The sequence below is a fragment of the Hylobates moloch genome, unplaced genomic scaffold (genome assembly GCF_009828535.3).
Source record: "Hylobates moloch isolate HMO894 unplaced genomic scaffold, HMol_V3 SCAFFOLD_1, whole genome shotgun sequence".
NCBI classification, from domain to species: Eukaryota; Metazoa; Chordata; class Mammalia; order Primates; family Hylobatidae; genus Hylobates; species Hylobates moloch.
Genome location: NW_026652276.1, coordinates 11,454,238 through 11,476,637, shown reverse-complemented (window position 1 = coordinate 11,476,637; position 22,400 = coordinate 11,454,238). Strand labels below are relative to the sequence as shown.

Here is a 22,400-nt window from a genome sequence, read left to right as displayed (position 1 = left end):
TCTTCCCCACCTGTGGAGTCTGCACACCGGATTTGTGCCCTCACAAGAGTTCTTTCCAGGAAGCTTCTCACCCTGTTCAAATTGTTACAAAGTTCAGCTAGAGATTTGCTTCTCCCTGTGTAGTTTTACCCCCTGCTCCTCTCCCGTTGGGTCCCTGTGGTGCCAGGCAGGAATGGCTTGCTAGGGGACCCAGCCAGCTCCCAGGCCCTTTCCGCTGCTTCCCCTACACCTGTATTTCCCTCATCTCTTCAGATTGACTCAGCTCCAGGTAAAGTCGGAAACTTCTCCCACAAACAGACCTTCAGCTTCTCCAGTGGGGGTGTGTGTTCGGGAGAGGAGGGTCTCCTTTTCCCACTTCTGCAGTTGGGGCACTCACAGTTTTAGGGGGGGTCTCCTGGGTCCTGCAGGTGCAGTCTGCTTTCTTCAGAGGGTCATGTTGCCTAGGCTGGTCACGAACCATGGCCTATTTTTTATGTACGTATAAAAGAAAAGGATTATGATAAAGGAGAAAGGGAGACAGGAGACCTGTCTCCTGATAATGTGATAATGGAAGATTCAGTGTAGGTGACTGATGAAGGAGTATTTTAAAATCATGAAGATCTGTTCCATTTCTGTGTTCCATGAGAATGGCCCCAAGATATTTGGGTCAAATGTAGGGAGGCCTGGTATTTCAGAAAAGATTGACCCCCATTGTCTTCAAGACTCAGTTAATCCTAGAAATCCTCTTATCTTTCCTTTAGTCATTGGTCTTGGGAAACTTTGGAGACATTGTAACATTTCTTTATATAATATTATTTCCTCAGCCAATAGATTATGGCTGAGAAAATAGCCTAGTTTTTGTTTTGTTTCATTTTGTTTGTTTTACAAAATTGGAGTTCTTCCTTAGAAGTTTTGTGTCCATTTTTGCCCAGCTCAATGAATAGATTAAGAAATGTCTAGATCTATAGAGTATAATAGAGGTGACCTATGTATCAGATCAGAGAAGATGCATGTATGAGTTTTGTATCCCTTAGCCCTTAGGTCGTATTTAAAACTTGGGAGAAGATGGTTGTGTTCGTTTTTCATTGCTGTATGACAAATGACCACAAACGTAGTGACTTACTACAATACCCACTTGTTATCTCACAGTCCTGCCAGCAGAAGTGTGGGTGGGCTCAACTTAGTTCTCTGCTTAGCGTCTCCCTAGGCTGAAATTAAAATGTCAGCCCAGCTGAAGTCTTGTCTGAAGGCTCTGAGAATCTTGCAATCAAGCTCATCCAGGTTGTTGACATAATCCACTTCCTCATGGTTGTTGAACTGAGATCACAGCTTTGTTGCTGGTTGTTGGTCACGGACCACTCTCAGCTCCTGGAAGCCAATCATATTCCTTAATACATTGCCCCTCCATCTTGAAGCCAGCAATCTTATGTGGAATCCTTCTCACACTTTGAATCTCTGACTTCCTCTTCTGCTGCTGGCTAGAGAAAACTCCCTGCTCTTAAAAGGCTCATAAGGTTAAACCAGATCCACTCTATTAGTCTCTCTTAAGGCCAGCTCTGCCATATCACATAAGGTAATTATGGAAGTAATGTCTCATTATGTTCACAGTCCTCAGGATTAGGGAAAGAAATATTTGGGGGCCATCTTAGAATTCTGCCTATCATCAAGGAAATTCCTAGAAAATAACTGTCCAGATGAGCCATTGATTTTCCCAAGCAAATAATACTTATCTTTATTAAATGAGACATTAAACAAAGCTGAACATAAATATATTGAAAATTTTGGCTTTAGGTGAGACTGAAGAGATTGTAGTAATCTGGTTAGGAGGGACAGGGAAGTGAGGTATACCTATTTTGTTTATTGCTTGCAGATCTCAAATCATCCATAGTGTAGGTATACTAACGTTCAGGTCAACTATACATAGATCATGTGTCAGAGAATTTTCCAGGACTTCTCAAATTAGTCCTTCTGCTGAACCTTTAATCTGGTAGTTCTATTTGCAGAATAGATCCCTACCTATTACATTTATAGAGGTTTTGTTGAAAACAGTGTTCCTCAGATAATGGTCTGAAAGTAATAGGTTACTGGTTGAGACGTGGCAACATTCAGTGATTTTTTTCTCTTCTTCTATAGACCTACTTGTCAAATGTGTTACTTACTTTGGACATGACAAAACTTCCCCATTGTAAGCCAGAGTCATTTTAGGGAAAATTTTGCCAGTTATTAAGAAAAGTACAAGAGTTAGAATCATGATGAAAGTATACAGAGGAAGTGAACATTTTGTCAGGGGGAGATTATGGCTTTGGCAAAGACAATCCCGTGACAAACAGCAAAGAGGCCACTATATTTCAGTATAAGTGTGAATGGTGTGTTCCACATGAATGAAGCAGAAACAAAAAGGGGACATATGATTAATTACATGATTGTAGTTGACTCCAGATTACATACTAAACAAAATGATTTTCTTTCACAAATTGACAAGACACTAGGTGCCCTCATGAAGGTTTTGATGAGGGACCCAAGATAAAATGTGACCAAACATCTTTGCAGTTTGGCTACTGTCTAATGGACCCACATCCATTAGTTTTAGGGGCTGGCTTGAATTGAGGACTTATCAGACCTTGGCCATCAGCTGTTTGCTTTGGATCACTATCTTCTAACATTCAGTAAGCACAGGAAAATCAGGAACAAACACACATGAAATAAGACTTTTTTTTTTTTTTGGTGGGGTTTTGCTATGTTGCCCAGGATGGTCTAGAATTCCTGAGCTCAAGCCATCTGCCTGTAATATGACCTATTACAGGCATGAGCCACCATGCCTGGCAGAGATAAGAGTTTTTAAAAATAGACAGAAGAGGCCGGGCACGGTGGCTCATGCCTATAATCCCAGCACTTTGGGAGGCCGAGATGAGTGGATCACCTGAGGTCAGGAGTTCGAGACCAGCCTGGCCAACATGGAGAAACCCCCTCTCTACTAAAATTACAAAAATTAGCCAGGCGTAGTGGCAGGCACCTGTAATCCCAGCTACTTTGGGAGGCTGAGACAGGAGAATCACTTGAACCCAGGAGGCAGAGGTTGCAGTGAGCCGAGATTGCACCATTGCACTCCAGCCTGGGCGACAAGAGCAAAACTCTGTCTAAAAAAAAAAAAAAAAAAAGACAAAGGAAAGGTAATAGTAGATGAAGTAGTGAATAAATAAGCACATTAATTGAGAAAATGTTTGCTAAGTGGTGTACTTCCAACTGAAAATATCTAATTCTATCTAATTGTATACCCATCTTTAAATAAGATAAATTCAGAACTAGGAGCTCAGTGAAACAAGTCAGAGTTTGAGTTGTTGTTGAGAAAGTTTCACTTGGCAGTAGGTCAGAAAAATGACCTCAGCTGAACACAGTGGCCTGAGATTCATGCTTGTGGATCCAAGGCCCCCACAGGACACTCCCCAGCAAGAATCTTCAAGATAATCTCGGCAGGAACTCCAATTTTTGAAGGGCTAGGCTACTACTCATATTCTGAAACTAAAAGCTGATTTATTCCTTGCTAAGCAAGGCACCTGGTGGGAGGAGGCCCTGTGCTTATAAGACACAGTCTCTATAGAAAAGGAAACTGCAGTTTTATATAGAGTTTTAGGAAGCATATTGTGGGACTCCAGGGACTCCAAACCTTCAGAAACAGGAGTGTTTATGAGTAATTTAGCATTTGGCCATCAGTGCAGGCTTTGTGGAGGGGGTGTTGCTGACTGGCTGGGCTTCAGATATGTAGAACTGCCACTAATGGGCTCGCTTTCAGAAATGTGACTAGTGATATAAGTAGTTAATGGCCAATTGGGATGAGTTTAAATAGTTGCTTTTCACTATTGTCAAAGAACAGTAGTATTTTCTGGAATGACAAGAGTTTTCTTGCTTCATTCTCAGGACTACAAGTACAAAAATAAAAGTAGAGAAAAGGAGGATGAGGTGCATAACATGGGGGGAGCATGGCTCTGTTATGTGTCAAATGTGATTATTGGAGCAGGTATATTTTTTTTCCAGAGAACAGTTCATCTTAGCTCAGAATATCAGTGTGCAGTATGACAGCACTGGAAACTCTTCTATGGTCATTGTCTCAGGATCCTTGGACAATAATTTTCTTGTTTCTCATTAGTGTCTAGTGAACTAGAAGATCACCCAGTGAATGAAGAAGGAGAATCAGAAGAGCTTGCTTCTAGCCTGCTACATGATGATGTACCAGGTAATTATGACTTAAAAATAATGAAAACAGAAACAGAGTTCTGATAAAGAGAAAAAGGAGGAGAAAAAAGTAGACTTAAAGGAAGAGTCAGATATAAGGAGGAGCAGTGAAAGGAGAAGATTTCAGAGGAAAAAGTAAAGAAGGGGGAGCAACAAGGGTGCAGAAAATAGAGTCACTGGGTCAAACTGAAAGTCTTCATGAATCACAATTTTGGCCCAGGAGCAGAGCAATCAGCATATGAAAATGAGAAGTGTTCCTGTGTCATGTGTTTCTCAGAAGAGGTGCCAGGAAGCCCAGAACAAAGGACGGAAAGTGATCAAGCGTGTGGCACAATGGGTAAGGCTGTCTGAGGGCTGTGGGATGGGGGTGGCTCAGTGGGCCCCACAGACCCCCAGTAGGGTGGAGGTAGGTGCTCCAGTCTGTCCAGAATTCTATTCTCTGCATTTGCTTGACCTGAGCCTTTGGGTAACTGCAGGGAGGCAAGAGATCGTTATAAAGTACTATTTAAGAGGATGGACTCTGTTGATTAGACATAGATGATGTCATAGAAGTATACTCTTTGCAATGGCACTTATCTTGTGTATTGCATTAGTATATTAAGTTACACCCAATCTTCCATGAAGCCCAGGATACCCCAGTGAACTTCTGCTGGTAGATGATAGTGTCACTTTGCTACAACTTAGAAAGACCACACTCAAAAGACAACTAATCCTGGTACTTAATTGTCAGGAGGAAAGACTGCAGGTCTACTCTTCTTAGCCCAACACGTATTTTTGATAGAAGACCCAGGGCCCATCCTAGACTCCTAGGTCTCAGTTCAGTGGGATTTTGCTTCCTCTAGAAGAAAGAGAGGAATAAGTATCCAAATATCTTTATAAACTCAAGCCTTCTGTAGTATACATTGTCCTAAAATCTATAACTTTTATTTATTAATTTCTGTTTCCTCACCACCACTTGTTATTTTCTAGATACTGTGGATATTGGAAACAACTCTACTTTGGGAAAACCCAAGAGGAAAAGAAGTAAGAATAAATAAGAATTTACTTGCTTTTGGCGTTACAAATATGTTTTTAATGCCAGAGTTTTATTTTTGTCATTGTTACTATTTCTGTTATTATTTGTAATACTGTGGTAGACAGAAGGATGACCTCCCTAAGATGTCTACCTCCTAATCCCTGGACCTGTAATCTGCTATCTTACATGACAAAAGGGACTTTACAGATACAATTAAGCCAGAGACCTTGAAATGGGGAGATGATCCTGGGTTATGGGGTGGGCGCAATCTAATCTTATAGGCCTTAAAGAGTGGAGAACTTTTCCTGGCTGTGGAGAAAGGAAAATGTGACTATGGAAGAATCATCAGAAATATGTAATGTTGCAGGCTTTGAAGATGGAAGAAGGGACCAAGGAATATGGGTGACCTCTAGGAGCTGAAAAGACAAGGAAATAGCTTGTCCTTTCCAGCCCCCAGAAAGGAATTACTTTAGCCAGTGAGATCCATGTCACACTTCTCACTGACATAACTGGAAGAAAATACATTTGTGTTGTTTTAAACCACAAATTGGTGGTAATTTGTTATGGCAGCAATTAACAGTAATACAGATTTTGGTACTTAGAAGTAGAGTGTGGCTATAACATATTCCTGAAAGTGTTGGCATGCCTTTGGGATTGGGCAATGGACAGAGGCTGGAAGAATTTTAGATTATGATAGGAAAAGCGTATATTGCCTTGAGTAGTTCTTAGTAGAAACATGGATGCTAAAGACTGTGCTAGTGAGGACTGAGAAGGAAGTGAAGAACCTGGGAGAGAAAGCCTATATTGCATTAGAGAAAACCTGGATCATCATGAGCAGACTGTTAGTAAAAACATGGAGGTTAACTGTGTTACTGGTGAGGGCTCAGAAGGACATAAGAAAGATGTGGAAAGGGCCTCCTTATTATATAGCGGTCTGTCCTGTACTCATGTGAAAAGCAGAACTTTCTGGATCTATAGCTAAGGAGATTTCCAAACACAGTGATCATGGTATGTTGTGGTGTCTTTTGCTAATTATAATAAAATGCAAGAAGGAAGAGGTATATTGAAGGAAGAGCTGCTAAACGAAAAAGAATCAAGTCTTGATGATTTAGAAAATTCTCAGCCTATCCAGGTCAAAAACATGATAAAATTAGGAGATTCACTGTCAGGGACATGTGCTTGGTAGAAACAACAAAGACTTTTTGCCAGTTCCCTGGGAAGTAGTGAAAGGTCAGATTATTCATTCATAAAAAAAGTTATTTGAAGAGATGAAACATGTGACTCATAAGTCCCTCCGCCATCTCAGCAGAAGTCAAAAATAGATGTGTGTTGCTACAAAAAGAATAAAATACCTAGGAATACAGCTAATTAGGGAGGTGAAAGATCTCTACAAGGAGAACTAAAAACCACTGTTCAAAGAAATGACAGATGACACAAACAAATGGAAAAACATTCCATGTTCATGGATAGGAAGAATCAATATCATTTTAAAATGGCTATACTGCCCAAAGCAATTTATAAATTCAATGCTATTGCCATTAAGCTACCATTGACATTCCTCACATAACTAGAAAATATGATTTTAGAATTCACATGGAACTGAAAAAGAGCCTGAATAGCGAAGGCAATCCTAAGCAAAAAGAACAAAGCTGGAGACATCATGCTACCCAATTTCAAGCCATACTACAGGGCTACATTAACTGATATGGTTTGGCTGTGTCCCCACCCAAATCTCATCTTGAATTGTATCTCCTACAATTCCCAAGTATTGTAGGAGGGACCAAGTGTCAGGTAATTGAATCGTGGGGACCAGTTTTTCCTGTGCTATTCTCATAATAGTGAATATGTCTTCATGAGATCTAATAGTTTTATAAGGGGGAGTTTCCCTGCACAAGCTCTCTCTCTTTGCCTGCCATCATCCAAGTAAAACGTGACTTGCTCCTCCTTGTCTTCCACCATGATTGTGAGGCTTCCCCAGCCACATGGAACTGTAAGTCCATTAAACTCTTTTTCCTGTATAAATTACCCAGTCTTGGGTGTGTCTTTATCAACAGTGTGAAAACGGACTAATACAGTAACCAAATCAAGATGGTACTGGTACAAGAACAGATACATAGCCCAGTGGAACAGAAGAGAGAACCCAGAAATAAGACCAAACACCTACAACTATCTGATCTTCAACAAACCTGACAAAAACAAGCAATGGGAAAAGGATTCCTTATTCAGTAAATGGTACTGGGATAATTAGCTAGCCATATACAGAAAATTGAAACTGGACCCCTTCCTTACACCATATACAAAAATTATCTCAAGACAGATTAAAGAATTAAATGTAAAACCCAAAACTATAAAAACCCTGGAAGATGACCTAGGCAATACCATTCAGGACATAGGCATGGGCAAAGAGTTCATGACAAAGATGCCAAAAGCAATTGCAATAAAAGCAAAAAATTGAAAAATGGGATCTAATTAAACTAAAGAGTTTCTGCACAGCAAAAGAAGCTATCATCAGAGTAAACAGACAACTTACTGAATGGGAGAAAATTTTTGCAAACTATGCATCTGACAAAGATCTAACATCCAGCGTCTGTAAGGTACTTAAACAAATTTACAAGAAAAACAAACAGCCCCATTAAAAGGTGGGCAAAGGATATCAATAGATAACTTTTCAAGAGAAGACATACATGCAGCCAGCAATCATATGAAAAAAAGCTCAACATCACTGATCATTAGAGAAATGCAAATCAAAACCGAAATGAGATACCATCTCACACCAGTCAGAATGACTATTATTAAAAGGTCTAAAAACAACAGATACTGATGAGGTTGTGGAGAAAAAGGAATGCTTATACACACTGTTGCTGGGAGTGTAAACTAGTTCAACTATTGTGGAAGACAGTGTGGCAATTCCTCAAAGACCTAAAGACAGAAATACCATTTGACCCAGCAATCCTATTATTGAGTATATACCCAAAGGAATATAAATCATTCTGTTATAAAGACACATGCACATGTATGCTTATCTCAGCACTGTTCACAATAGCAAAGACATGGAATCAACCTAAATGTCCATCAGTGATAGACTGGATAAAGAAAATGTGGTTCATGTACACCATGGAATACTGTGCAGCCATAAAAAAAGAATAAGATCATGTGCTTTGCAGGAACATGGATGGAGCTGGAGACCATTATCCTTAGCAAACTAATGCAGGAACAGAAAACCGAACACCACATGTTCTCACTTACAAGTGGTAACAAAATGATGAGAACATATGAACACATAGAGGGGAACAACACACACTGAAGCCTATCAGAAGGTGAAGGGTTGGAGGAGGGAGAGGATCTGGAAAAATAACTAATGGGTATTAGGCTCAATACCTGGTTGATGAAATAATCTGTATAACAAACACCCATGACACACGTTTACCTTTGTAACAAACCTGCACATATATCCTTGAACTTAACGTATAAAAAAAAAATAGATGTGTGAATTCCTAGGACAGATCTGTAGGGAAGCTTCATGTTTAATTGAGAAAATCAGAAATCCCCATGATATATGCAGGAGATCCATAAGATTGTTGAGGGTTTTGTACCAAGAGAAACAAAGATGTCCATGTCCTATCTCCTAGAACCTATAATCTGTTACATTACATGGCAGAAGGGACTTTGAAGGTGTGATTAAGTTAAGGATCTTGAGGTAAGATCACATGGGCCCCTAAAGTCAGAGAACATATCCTCCTGTCGAGAGAGGGACGTGTGACTATGGAAGAATGGTCAGAGAGAATAGAGCTGGATGTGGAGATGGATGCAAGGGTCCATCAACTAAAGAATGTGGGCAGCCTTCCGAAGCTGGAAAAGGCTCCTCTGTGGCCTCCAGAAAGGAGCAAAGCCCTGCAGACACCTCGATTGATTTTAGCCCTGTGAGGTGCATGTCAGATTTCCAACCCACAGAATTATGAGACCACAAATTTGTGATTTTTTTGTCACTAAATTTATGGTAATTTATTACAGCAGCAATACCTTTTGTAAGACCAAAAAAAAATTTCACCCTGTATGGTTATATTCGATCTTCTAAACTAACAATTTATATTTTTTCAAATTTCTTACACCTTTATGCTGTTTTTTTTTCTGATTTTAAAATACATGTTCCCTGTAAACTTTGCTGTACATATTTCTATCTTTTTTCTACGCTTTGTTAGCACATTTAGAATTATGTAATATATCTAAATGAATACATTTAAACTGTTACATTTCTCTTTAAATCAATATAACATGCACTAGATATTAGAAACATTTAATATCTTGCCAACTTAACGGTAAAAAAAAGTTTTATTTCATTCCTATTTTAACTTGCATTGCTTTCATTTTTGGTGCAGTTGAGCGTTCTTCATTTGTTATTGGCCATTTTTGTTTCTTCTTCTACGAGTGCCTGGAACTTATATTTTGCCAGTGTGTTGTCTTTTTTCCCCATGCTTTAGGACAACAGGAATACTTATATATGACATATACTAAATGTTGCCTATGTGTGTTGTCATATTTGATGTTATTCTTTTATGTTTCTTTGTGGTATAGGCACATCTCATTTGATTGCACTTTGCTTTATTGTACTTTGAGGATATTGTGAGTTTTACAAATTAAATGTTTGTGACAACCCTGTGTCAAAAAAAGTCTGTTGGTGCCCTTTTTCCAACAACATGTGCTCACTTTGTGTCTCTGTCACATTTTGGTAATTCTCGCAATATGTCAAACTTTATTATTATTATTATTTCTGTTATGGTAGTATGAACAGTGGTAACAGTGATCTTTGATGTTACCATTCTAACTGTCTATGGCACCGCACACTGTGTTCGTATAAGATGGCAAACCTAAGAAATGTTGTATGTGTTTCAGCTGCTTCACTGACCAGCTGTTCCCCTGTCTCTCTCCCTCTCCTTGACTTTCCTCTTTCCTGAGACAAAAAAATATGGAAATTAAGTTAATTAATAATCCTACAATGGCCTCTAAGGGCTCAAGTTAAAGGAAGCGTCACATGTGTCTCACTTTAATTAAAAAGCTAGAAATGATGAGGCTTAGTTAGGAAGCCATGTCAAAAGCCGAGATAGGCTGAAAACTAGGCCTGTTGCAGCAAACAATTAGCCAAGTTATGAAGTGCTACTCCAGTGAACACATGAATGATAAAAAAGTGGAACAGTCTTATTGCTGATATGTGAAAGTATGAGTGGCCTGGATAGAAGATCCAACCAGCCACAGCATTCCCTTAAGCCAAACCTTAATCCAGAGTGAGGCCTAAACTCTCCTCAATTCTGTGAAGACTGAAAGATGTGGGAAGCTGCATAAGAAAAGTTTGTGGCTAGCTGATGTTGGTTCCTGAGGTTGAAGGAAAGAAGCTGTCTCATAACATTAAGTGCAAGGCGAAGCAGCAAATGCTGACGTAGAAGCTGCAGAAGGTTGTCCAGAAGATACAGCCAAGATCATAGATGAAGGTGGCTACACTAAACAACAGTTTTGCAGTGTAGACTAAACAGCCTTTTATTGGAAGAAGATGCCATCTAGAACTGTTATAGCTAGAGAGGAGAAGTGGTGCTCCCAGAAGGGAAGTGTATACAATTGTTGGCCTTCCCTGAGTGGGATGTACATTAGTGAGGGAGAAGGTGAACAGTGTCTCCTACGTGGCTCCTGGCTGACTCTAAGCCTTGGAGTTCCCAGTTCTGTTCATCCTTGATTTGTTTGTGTGTGGCTGGGGAGAGGGTGGGCATATGGGGGCACTGCTTGAGGACAGTCTGTCTAATATGTCCTATTTGTCCATGTCACCAACCAGGTGGCAGTCCGCCTCTAACAAATGACTGAGAATAGTGGTGGAGACGATGTCTAGAGGGTTCTGTGTGGGACCTCAGAAGCTGGACCCAGCCCCTGCCATCTCATGGCCGGTGCAGAGAGGCTGACTCAGCATTCTCAGAGGCGGGAGCACTGGGGTAGCGTGTTTTCCTTCTGGACAAAGGATCCTTGGTTCTTCTGAAAGACAGATATCACCAATGCTCCTGTTTCTCCCATACGTCTTTAGATGTCTGGATTTTTGCTCTTGCTTCACTGCTGCAAAATCTGCTATACCATTCCAGTGGCTGTACCTTCATCTTTTGCCCTAATTATCTCCTTTTCTCACTTAGACTTTCCATCTACAAAATTAGATTGAAGTAGAGGAAAAGCATTTTCATAAAATGTGTCAAGAGTGAAATCTGAATCCCTAGGCACTTTGAAGGCTGTGCCCACCAGGCTGGTAGGGGGAAGAATGAGGCATCATCCCTAGGAATGACCAAGGTCACAACAGAATCCTGAAGTTTCAAGATAGGTCTACAGAGCACTCGCAATCCCCACCACTTTTGTCCTGGTCACTATCCGGGAAGGAGATGATCCCTTTCTGGGGACTGCTCCCTTCAGTGAACCTACTGCCCTCCCATAGTGTGTGGACAGGAGGAGATGAGGGACAGTCAGAAAATCAGCGCACTGTGGAGTCACTTTTCTGATAAAGGGAACATCAGACTGTAAATGGTCCAGACGGCCAGATTCAGGACACTGATGAGTTCTGGGGTCACCATAACGTTCCTGGAGTCAGCTGCTCTGCAGCCTGAAGGAGGGCTGACAGTGTGGAGGCACTGCTGAGATTATTTAATGAAATTATATAGGGATTCTATAATGATTATGTAATTACATAATGAAACTCTCCACATCAAGTTCAGAATATCTCCAATTTCCAATACAGAATATTATCCATAACACCATCAGCTTCAAGGAGGATGTCCTCTCATTGCACATTCAAATTTACACAACAAACACTTGAAAAAGGAACAGCAACAGCAGTTTATCATTTACTCTAAGGTGCCAGCAAGAGTTAATTTTCCATTAGAAATTTTGCTCAAAGGAAACTCATCTCCTATAGTCTCTCCCAAGCCCATGGCCCAAGGCTCATGCAGAGGTAAAATATAACTCTGTACTCAACCTCCACGCTGCTACACTGATCATAAAGTATTTTGCCCCATTCCTGTGGACCAAAGTATGAAAAAAAACCTTTAATACTATTGGCATATAAAACTCAGAGAATTATATTTATACCTCTGCATAATTAACTTTATTCTCTTTGGTTTGAAGGAAAAAAGAGGGGGCATAGCTGGAGCAGAATGAGAAGGAGAAGGCAGAAAAACAGCCAACAAAATGGTAAGCAGGCAAAGTGAAGTAGTTACAGCTTTTGAGTTTATTGGGGCACTGTCCATTGTATTCTGGAAGGCCTGCAGTTCCCAAGGGCCAGGAGAGTTCTGTACCTCCTGTATCCATTCGGATGTAGACTAACAGGCTGTGACAAAGAGGCCTGAGAATGCAATGGCTTCAACAAAATGGTTTCTAATGCATGTAATAGTCCAGAGGCCCACAGTTAATAGGGAGCTGTTATCATCCTCTGTATGACTTTCTTCCCTAGCTCAAAGTATTTTTATTAATTTGGAAAGACATTCCTAAGAGGGCTAAATGAAGAAATCAGGGTGTATGTGTATGTGTGCACAATTGTAAAAATATATATATGTATAACCATATTTTATGTGAAATTCATACTTGTGAAGTATATTTTTATGTATCCTGATATATACATATGTAATTATTTATCTGTACATATAAAGAGACATAAATATAGAAAAATGGATGGCAGTTCATTCATAAAAATATATGCAGTGGTTACATTTGGTCAGTGTAATAGAGGTGATGTTTATATTTTTATCTGTGGTTTTTAAATGTATGTGTATATATTAAAATATTATGAATCTTCAACATTTTTAATGAAAAAGTGTTATTCAAAAAGTAACATATGCAAAAAGAAAAGACTAGGAGAATATTTTTTGCACAAATCATCATCTGGGGATAGCCATCCTCATCTGTGGCTATCTCCAATGGTGATGTTTCATATCATTTTATTTTCTGAATTTCCTGTAAATATATATATTCTTTACAATCAGGCCCCTGAAATTTTGGAAATTTGTTTTAGCCATGGTCTGGGGACTGCCTTTCTTCTAGATGATGAAGGCTAAGTCTCATTTTCTAAATGATTGTCAGTTTTGAATCAGTGGATCTAAATAGTACGATTTTAGAGTCCTGTTGAAAGTTATTAATTTTTACCAATCTTGCCAGTTGATGTGGCTGCCTGGTTGGTGGATGTGATAGCTTTGTTTGGAAAGAAAAAAAAAAAGTGGCTGCTTGCATTTTAAGAATGGCTGTTTTCAAATTGAAAATTTGTTTGGACTGAATCATTATAACATTTTCATTTAAGTCTGAATCATTGTAACATTTTCATTTAAGTCTGTGTGTATGTAGACAAATTCTAAGAGACTTCAATGTACAATTAAATCCTGTGTGTAACTTAAAAGTTGACACTCCCAAAAGCAGAAAATGCTCTGGACACCTGCTCGAGGGGATCCAGAATGAAACCCAGGACTCCCTCACTTGCGTTTGTTCCTGCCTGTCAGCTGTTGTTCTGCCCGGTTCTATTAATACATTTTCCCCTGCCTATCCCCAGATGACAGCAAAGCCGACGGCCAGCTGGTCTCCAGTGAAAAGAAGGTGAACGTGAATCTGAAAGGCCTTTCCAAGATTAGGGGTAAGGTAAAGTTTGTCCGCTTTCCCTTTGCCCTACAGGTCAATACAAATTTTACTGAGCTATTGACGAGCCTAGATCCACCTTAATTGTTTACTTGTGAAGCTGAGTCAATTGGAGAGCAGCGAAATCTAAAAAAGCAAACTCATTATAAGCAAGGGTTGTAAGTTGATTGTATTCATATCATAGATCTTATTTGCCTATTTTCTAAAATAGTTTTCCTCTGTGTTTTATCTCATTTTCCTGGAAATTTCTTTGCCTTAAATCATTGTTTTATTAAAATGGCTGGACCTGGTAAATTGTAAGCCGAATACAGGTTTATTCTCTCACTGCCCTTTCAAGTCCTCCTCCTAGATGAGTTATTTCCTACCTTGGAGCAAGCACTGTCACTTTCTTGTTCCCTTTTAAAAACAATAAGAGTCTCATTTCAGTAGTTGAGACCTTTCTGACCTATTATTAAAACTCCAATGTCCTCCCCAGTTTAAAGCACCTTCCCTCCTTCAGCCTGGGCAAGCCTTAGTCTGGAACACATAGAGTCGGGGGTGACATGGTCAGTGTCTTCTCTTACTCTGTCTTGGCCCTACTGCCACTCCATAGCTGTTGGCTTGGTCCCATCCAGGATTGGGGAGGTGAGAGAGAGGGGTGAGATCAGAGTATGGAAGTGTCTTGCCTGACAGGTGCAGCCGTGAAATGACATTGCAAGTGGTTGATGCACAATCACTAGCTCTTTCTTCCATGAGATGCTTTCATCAACTCCACTGCAGGGGAAGGGGAGGGGTCAGGCATCACAGCTTGACTAATTTTAAAAGAAATAGAGCTTTACTTCTACAACCTGTATGTGAGTGAAGGACTGAACCTGGCATAATCAGTTCCACCAACTCTTTCTAAGGTTACATACGTGGCCTGGTTATTGTCCTAGGATGTGGGTGCTCAACTCAACCTACTTGCTTGGGACTTTCTCAATTTTGCCCATGAAACTCTCATTTCCAAGCCACAGGTCCACTTTGGGTCTGATTGGTCCTTTTTACTTTGGTGGCCTAATATGCTCATGATATGCTTAGAATTTATACTACTTAGGAATGCGTAGGCTGGAAAATATTTCCTCATGGGCCTGCATGACCCTGACCAGCACCCCCAGATGGTGGTCATTGGATAGTGGACATCCAGCACAAGAAGGAAGGAACATTTTGCTTTCCTGCATTGGAAAATAAAACACATTTGAACGATAGTAAACATTGAGATGCCCACCCACAGCCAATTAACATGCACATGGGAGAACATCGTTGGCTGCAGCGTCTGCCATGTTAAGCCTTAATTACCATTTGGAATGAAGGTTGTGGAAGTCTCAATTCTACCCATTCCTCATGGTTAACCTTCTTCTGATTAGTTTCTTAGATCCTAATATTTCTTTTGTCCAAAGCCATGTGGATGAAGCCCTGGTCACATTTACTATCACTTTCAGCACAAAGGTACAAATATCTTCCCTCAATGTGATATGCGCAGCATACATCTCACCTATGGAACACCTAATAGGGTTTCCCTTAACTCACAGAACTGTCATTTATTTGTGTCTCTGCTAAGAGAAACCCAAATGCCTTCACTTAATTTTGTAGTTTTGTCTCAATTTTCTCTGAATATTTTAGTTTCTGTAATGATAGTAATCACTGTTTTGATCTTGCAAAGATTAAAAAAATTAGTGGATATGTAAGTGTTTAACCTGTATTATATGCCATATATATTTCAAATATATATATTTGGAATGAAATATGAAATGAACCTTCAAAATATGGAATGAAGCATTTATACTTTTGCTTGAGATATACGTGAAATATTGATTTCAATTAGTTTTTTTCCTAATATAAGAATAGGAAAATGAAATATAAAGTGAACCTAACATTAGCTATCTAATTCTTCATACCTTAAAGGCTAGGGTTTAAATCTTTCTATTTATACATTAAACAGGCTTTTGGAAAGTTACATTTAAACGGAATTTTTGAAAAGCTGTAGTATGTGTAATACAGCTGCTCATAAATGACTGTGATTATATTATTCTACTTTCTCAGGGAGAAAAAGAGGCAAACCTAGAACCTGCTTGACTCAGAGTGACAGAGCTCCACAGAAAAGAGTCCGATCAAGAGGTAAAAAAGAAAAGAGGAATGCACTTTCAATAACTAAACATCTAATTTCCTGTGCAGTACACTGTACTTTCAGTAATAAACCCATTTCCTTAATTGTTTTATGAAGCTGTACTAACTAGTGAGAAATGTATCCTATTTAGTCATTTTCCAGAATGTGTCAAGGAAAGAAGGAAGTAAGTTGGAAGTAAGTAAGAAGGAACCAGACCCCACGGGCCCAGGGGCCACTAAAGTGCTACTTTCACTGAAATGATAAATTTCAAGGCTGGAGATAGTTCATTGCCATATAAAGGTTATAACCCATAAGTGATTTAGCTGACCTTCCTCTGGCTACTCAGAAAGCCACAGGTTGCACACTAAGGGGGAAGCAGAGTTGTGGTTAGAGATCTGTGTCCTAAGACTTTCTTTTTCTTTGTGTGGGCTTAGGCTGATCATTTGACTTTCTTTGTCTCAGTTTTCTCATCTGGAAAGCAAGAACATGAATTAGGCCAGCCATCTTTCTTTCTTTCTTTCTTTCTTTCTTTCTTTCTTTCTTTCTTTCTTTCTTTCTTTCTTTCTTTCTTTCTTTCTTTCTTTCTTTCTTTCTTTCTTTCTTTCTTTCTTTCTTTCTTTTATTCTTTAAGTTCTGGGATACACGTGTAGAATGTGCAGGTTCTACAACCCGTCATCTACATTAGGTATTTCTCCTAATGCTATCCTTCCCCTAGCCCCTGACTGCCGCCAGGCCCTGGTGTGTGATGTTCCCCTCCCTGTGCCCATGTGTCCTCATTGTTTGACTTCCACTTATGAGTGAGAGCATATGATGTTTGGTTTTCTGTTCCTGTGTTAGTTTGCTGAGAATGATGGTTTCCAGCTTCATCCATGTCCCGTAAAGGACATGAACTCATTCTTTTTTATGGCTGCGAAGTATTTCATGGTGTATATGTGCCACATTTTCTTTATCCAGTCTATCATTGATGGACATTTGGGTTGGTTCCTAGTCTTTGCTATTGTGAACACTGCTGCAATAAACACACATGTGTGTGTGTCTTTATAGTAGAATGATTTATAATCCTTTGGGTATATATCCAGTAATGGGACTGCTGGGTTAAATGGTATTTCTGGTTCTAGATCCTTGAGGAATCACCACACTGTCTTCCATAATGGTTGAACTAATTTACACTCCAACCAACAGTGTTAAAGCGTACCTATTTCTCCATATCCTCTTCAGCATCTGTTGTTTCCTGACTTTTTAATGATTGCCATTCTAACTGGCGTGAGATGGTATCTCATTATAGTTTCATTTCTCTGATGACCAGTGATGATGAGCTTTTATTCATGTTTGTTGGCCAGATAAATGTCTTCTTTTAAGAAGTGTCTGTTCATATCCTTTGCCCACTTTTTGATGGCGTTGTTTGTTTGTTTCTTGTAAATTTCTTATAAGTTTCTTGTAGATTCTGGATATTAGCCCTTTGTCAGACAGATAGATTGCAAAAATTTTCTTCCATTCTGTAGGTAGGCCAACCATCTTTCTTATTAGTCCATCCCAGTCCTAGTAGTCTGCCTTTCTAAAAATTTGTCTCAGGACCAAGGACAGCTCTCCTGTTTGTCATGACTTCTGTTGCCCAGGCTGGAGTGCAGTGGTGTGATCTCACTGCAGACTCCACCTCCCAGAGTCAAGCAATTCTCCTGACTTAGCCTCCCAAGTAGCTGGGATTACCGGTGGGCACCACCATACCTGGCTAATTTTTGTATTTTTGGTAGAGATGGAGTTTCACCATGTTGGCCAGGCTGGTCTCGAACTCCTGACGTCAAGTGATCCACCTGCCTCGCCCTCCCAAAGTGCTGAGATTACAGGTGTGAGCCACCATGCCTGGCCCTACACCTTTGGTTGGAAGGGAAGGATTCACTGCTCACCCTCCTGGAGTTCCTTTGAAGACCTTTCACCCCCTTCTCTGTGAAATCAGGTCTCCAGTCCCCCATCTGCCACCCCATATAATTTTCAGATTATTCTAGAGCTCCCTGAGCTCTTCTCTTAGCTACGGGGAAAGCAGACAGGATGGAGAAATGAACTAAAGCAGAGAACAAAAATAGAAGGCAGACATAATTTCCATTAGGTTATGCCATCATTACCCTCTCCCTGCTTGCCCCGTCAGTGCTCAAATGGGGAGATTGAATATGATCTCTGGCTTCATCTAAGGCTACCTACCTGCAGCAAAACAGCATAGCTGGAGAGCTCCTGTCAGAACAGTGACAGCAATGGTGTTTCATTGTCATATAAGAATCAGTGGAGCTTACGAGATTAGGAGTTAAACCAGTTTTACTGAAGTCTAATTTCTCTGCTAAAGCATTCTATTTTGTATGAAATTTGAAAGGTGAAATTGGGGTAGACATTCTGTAATTATGTATCAAAAATGCCACTTGGAAGAAAGACTTTGAAACTCTAGAGGTTTTTGGAATAGAATTTCCTAAGGATCCCTCGTGTCTTTATAGGAATTACCTCAGTAGGGAGGGGGGACATGCCTTTGCAAAGTAAGACAGAATGAAGAAATCCTCTCTTTCAGCTTCAAGAAAGCACAAAGATGAAACTGTGGATTTTAAGGCTCCTTTGCTTCCAGTGACCTGTGGTGGGGTGAAGGGAATTTTACATAAGAAGAAATTGAAACAAGGTAGGTTTTATGGTCTTCTTCAATTTGCAGCTCCTATCTGAAGGCATCACAAGTAGTGGGGGATTATCACGTGACTTACACATCATTCAAGGAGTTTGGTCCCAGTTTGGCTTGAGGGAAGGAGGAAGGGGTTTCTAAGATAACATTTTCAGACTTTAAGAAATCACACCCATTAGATGCTCACTCACACATGGAATGTCCAGAGGGTGCCCAAAGAACCAAAGAGAAGGCAGGAACGTCGATTCACAGATGGAAAATGTCACGTATTTTACTTTGAATCAGACAGAAAAATGAAGAGGCCCTCAACCTCGACCTTCATATTCTCTCTCCCTTCTGGAGTGCCATCACCAGGGCAGGGTGCTTGGTATAGGGAGATGATCACAGAATTTGGGATCAGGAAGCCTGAGTTCCAGCCTTGGTTGTGCTAGGAGTGACTGTTCCATTCTGAGTAGAGAAGGGAACCTTTCTGAACCTGAAATTTCTCATCCAAGAGAGGGAACAATAATGAAAAACCTGCCTCATGATGTAGCTGTGAGAATTAATTTACATATTGATGTAAAATATGTAAATTTACATGTTTTTACTGTAAATTATAAAACTTCGCCAAAAAAATGTCTATTAGAATGGCCGTCATCTCAGACCAATCTTAATATGACTCTTTGGATGTCAATTAACAGAAATGTTTGCATTGTGACTATTTCTAAACAGCTTTACTAAGATATAGTTCACATATCATACAACTCACCACTTAGAGTGTACAAATTAACTATTTTTTTGTATATTCACAGACTTGTACAGCCATCATTATCCTCTAATTTTAGAACAATTTGTTCCCTACTGAAAAAAAAGCCCATGTCAATTAGCAGTCAGTGCCCATTCCCACCCAAGCAGCCACTAATCTATTTCCTGCTCTATAAGTTTGCCTGTTGTAGGCCTTTCTAGAAATGGAATCCTATAATACATGCCCTTTCCTGACTGCCTTCATTCACAAATTGTGATATTTTCAAAGTTCATCCATAATGAATGTATTAGTATTTCATTTCTTTTATTGACAAATAATATATTTCATTGTATAGATATACCACATTTTGTTTATAAACTCATCATTTGGAACTATTTTCACTCTTTGGCTATTATAATTAATGCTGTTCTCAACATTTGTGTAACAAGTTTTGTGTGAACATATTTCAGTTCTTTTGGGTATATATTCAAGAGAGGAATTACTGCATCGTATGGTAATTCTATGTTTAACTTATTGACGAATCACCAAAGTATTTTCCACAGTGGCTGCGCTATTCTGTATTCCTACCAGCAATGTATGAAGGCTCCAATTTCTCTACATGCTCACCAACTTTGTCATCGTCTGTCTGTCTTTTTTTATTACAGTCATCCTGTCATCCTAGTGGGTATGACATGGTATCTCATTTTGGTTTTGGTTTGTGTTTCCTTAATGGCTAATGGTATTGAGCATGTGACTATCTTTTACATATAAATTAAATTTTTTATCAGATAACATTTCACAATTAGTTTTTTAATATCAGCTACCCGTGATTGCAGGGATATGAAAATCTCTGTTCAGTAATGCCACTAGACTGCATAAAACATGTTATAATTGAGAGTGCAGATGTTGCGGGAGTGACCCCCTGAGCCACAGGGCACCCATCTGAGACCATAGCCACAAGTTGAGGATTCTGCCTCCAACAGTGCCCTCACAGCCATCTGGAGACTCAGGCCTGGTCTCTACTTCCAAATTTGAATAGCAAGTTGGAGTCCTCTCATCTTTCAGAATCACTTGCTTTTCTTTCTGTAAGTGCTTTTGAAACGCTTAAAAGGTTGCTCTTGATGATAACCATCACTTTCTTCATGGATGGAGGTCAAAGAAATGTGCACCCCCACCAGGAAATATCCTTAGAGGGGACTTTCAGGCTGGATTTGGGGCCTCTGTAGTCTGAGAGGGAAGGCCAGACCCTCGTGCTATTCATCTTCACCACAAATTGGGTGGCTCTAGATCTAGTGTGGTTAGTGGCCACAATCTGAGCGCCGGGAACAAAGAGGGCTCAGGATCAAGTTACCCTGGTCTTACAGGAATCTTGGTGAAGTGTATACAGACTGAGGATGGAAAATGGTTCACCCCCACGGAATTTGAAATCAAAGGAGGCCACGCAAGATCAAAGAACTGGAGGCTGAGTGTGCGCTGTGGCGGGTGGCCCCTACGATGGCTGATGGAGGTATTCCAATGACAAGGGGCCAGACCTGCGTCCCTTCTTGTTCCCTAATAATGAGGAGACTGTTTATTCACCAAATATTTGTTAGGTTATAGCTAAAGCCTTGATGCCAGTGGGTTTATCCTCTCACTCAGGAGAAAGGGACCCCACATTCATAACCACACTACAGTGCAACACACTGATGTTGTACCAGGGGCTCCGTCAGGATAGACTCAGCAGCTTGGAGGAGGAAAGGGTCGTTCTGACTGGGGTGCATGCAGACAGCTTTGTGCACTGAAAGAAAGAAAGGAGTTGACAGTCAAGCAGTGGAAGAAGACACTTCAGAGAAAGAATGGTATAAAAGCCAGAATGCCATGAAAACCAGAACCATGGCAAAAGTAGCTCTGTGGATTTAGGTAGCACAGGTTGTATGCAATTAGGTATAATTTAACAATTGGGGCAGTTTGTGCAGGGCTTTAATGCCAGGCTAAGGAGTTTAAACCTGTAATTGAGATAACAAGGTTTCAGTGAAATCTTCTAGGATTGGAAATGACATTTAAAACAATATTTTGTTTTATTTATTTATTTTTAGGAGACAGTCTCACTCTGTTGCCCAAGCAGGAGTGCAGTGGCTCAATCTTGGCTCACTGCAACCTCCACCTCCCAGAGTCAAGTGATTCTTGTGCCTCAGCCTCTCGAGTAGCTGGAACTACAGTCGTGCACCACCACGCCTGGCTAATTTTTGTATTTTTAGTAGAAATGAGGTTTTGCCATGTTGGCCAGGCTGATATCGAATTCCTGGCGTCAAGCAGGAGGCCTTCTCAGCCTCCCAAAATGCTGGGGTTACAGGCGACAGCCACCCTGCCTGGCCCTACAACAGTATTTTAAACAGCCACGGGGCTTTCCCCCTAGCAAACCTATACTCAATCTAGAATGCTCAGTTCAAGTGTTACCCCTTCCTGAATGTTCATTGACCTGGCCATGGGTCGTCACTTCCCAGGGCTCCTGAGCCCTCTACTAAGGCCTTTCATTCACTGTTTTATATGTATTCTTCTGTGAGTGCTTTTTGTCTGTAGACCCCTTTCCCATCTTCATGTGCCCAAGATTGATCAGAATTACTGATACCCAGTAGCAGGCAATAAGTGTGTGCTGCTTGGATAGCTCTGGTGTAGGGACTCCAGCTGGAGTGGCACTGGTGGGACTGGAAAAGAGGTGATAGATGGTATGAGGTTGTGAAGGAAAACCTCTTAGGACTTAGAAAAGAAGCACAAGAGAAGGGAAAATGGTCCTGAAGATGCTTTTCTGGCTTCTATTGATTGAAGTCTAGAAGAAGCACAGGTGAAAAGAGGGAGATGGTTTCTCATTAGACAACTTGGATTTGAGCTGGCAGTGGAACACTCAGGTAGAGATATTTGGGAGGAGGTTGGAAATGCCAGACTCACAAAACAGACACACAGGCTGACCATATACCTGAATCTTTTTGTCTTTCAGAATGGATTTCTGCCTGATCCTCCAAGAATACATTACAGGAAAAAAAAGGTGATTATTACATAGCTT

The 22,400-nt window shown here is 40.3% G+C and overlaps 1 protein-coding gene across 5 annotated transcripts in view; it reads left to right on the top strand.

Annotated features, from left to right (window-relative positions):
• The window catches only part of LOC116810105 (nuclear body protein SP140), a 76,645-nt gene that overhangs the window by 35,120 nt on the left and 19,125 nt on the right, over positions 1 to 22,400 (top strand). For all 5 annotated transcript variants that reach the window (XM_032753973.2, XM_032753981.2, XM_032753982.2 and 2 more), the window contains 9 exons: positions 4,124 to 4,210; positions 4,430 to 4,546; positions 5,179 to 5,232; positions 12,368 to 12,433; positions 13,779 to 13,859; positions 15,920 to 15,994; positions 18,535 to 18,639; positions 20,725 to 20,867; positions 22,335 to 22,382. In XM_032753973.2, coding sequence (XP_032609864.1) covers positions 4,124 to 4,210; positions 4,430 to 4,546; positions 5,179 to 5,232; positions 12,368 to 12,433; positions 13,779 to 13,859; positions 15,920 to 15,994; positions 18,535 to 18,639; positions 20,725 to 20,867; positions 22,335 to 22,382 — 776 coding nt within the window. The remainder of the gene's footprint in view (positions 1 to 4,123; positions 4,211 to 4,429; positions 4,547 to 5,178; positions 5,233 to 12,367; positions 12,434 to 13,778; positions 13,860 to 15,919; positions 15,995 to 18,534; positions 18,640 to 20,724; positions 20,868 to 22,334; positions 22,383 to 22,400) is intronic.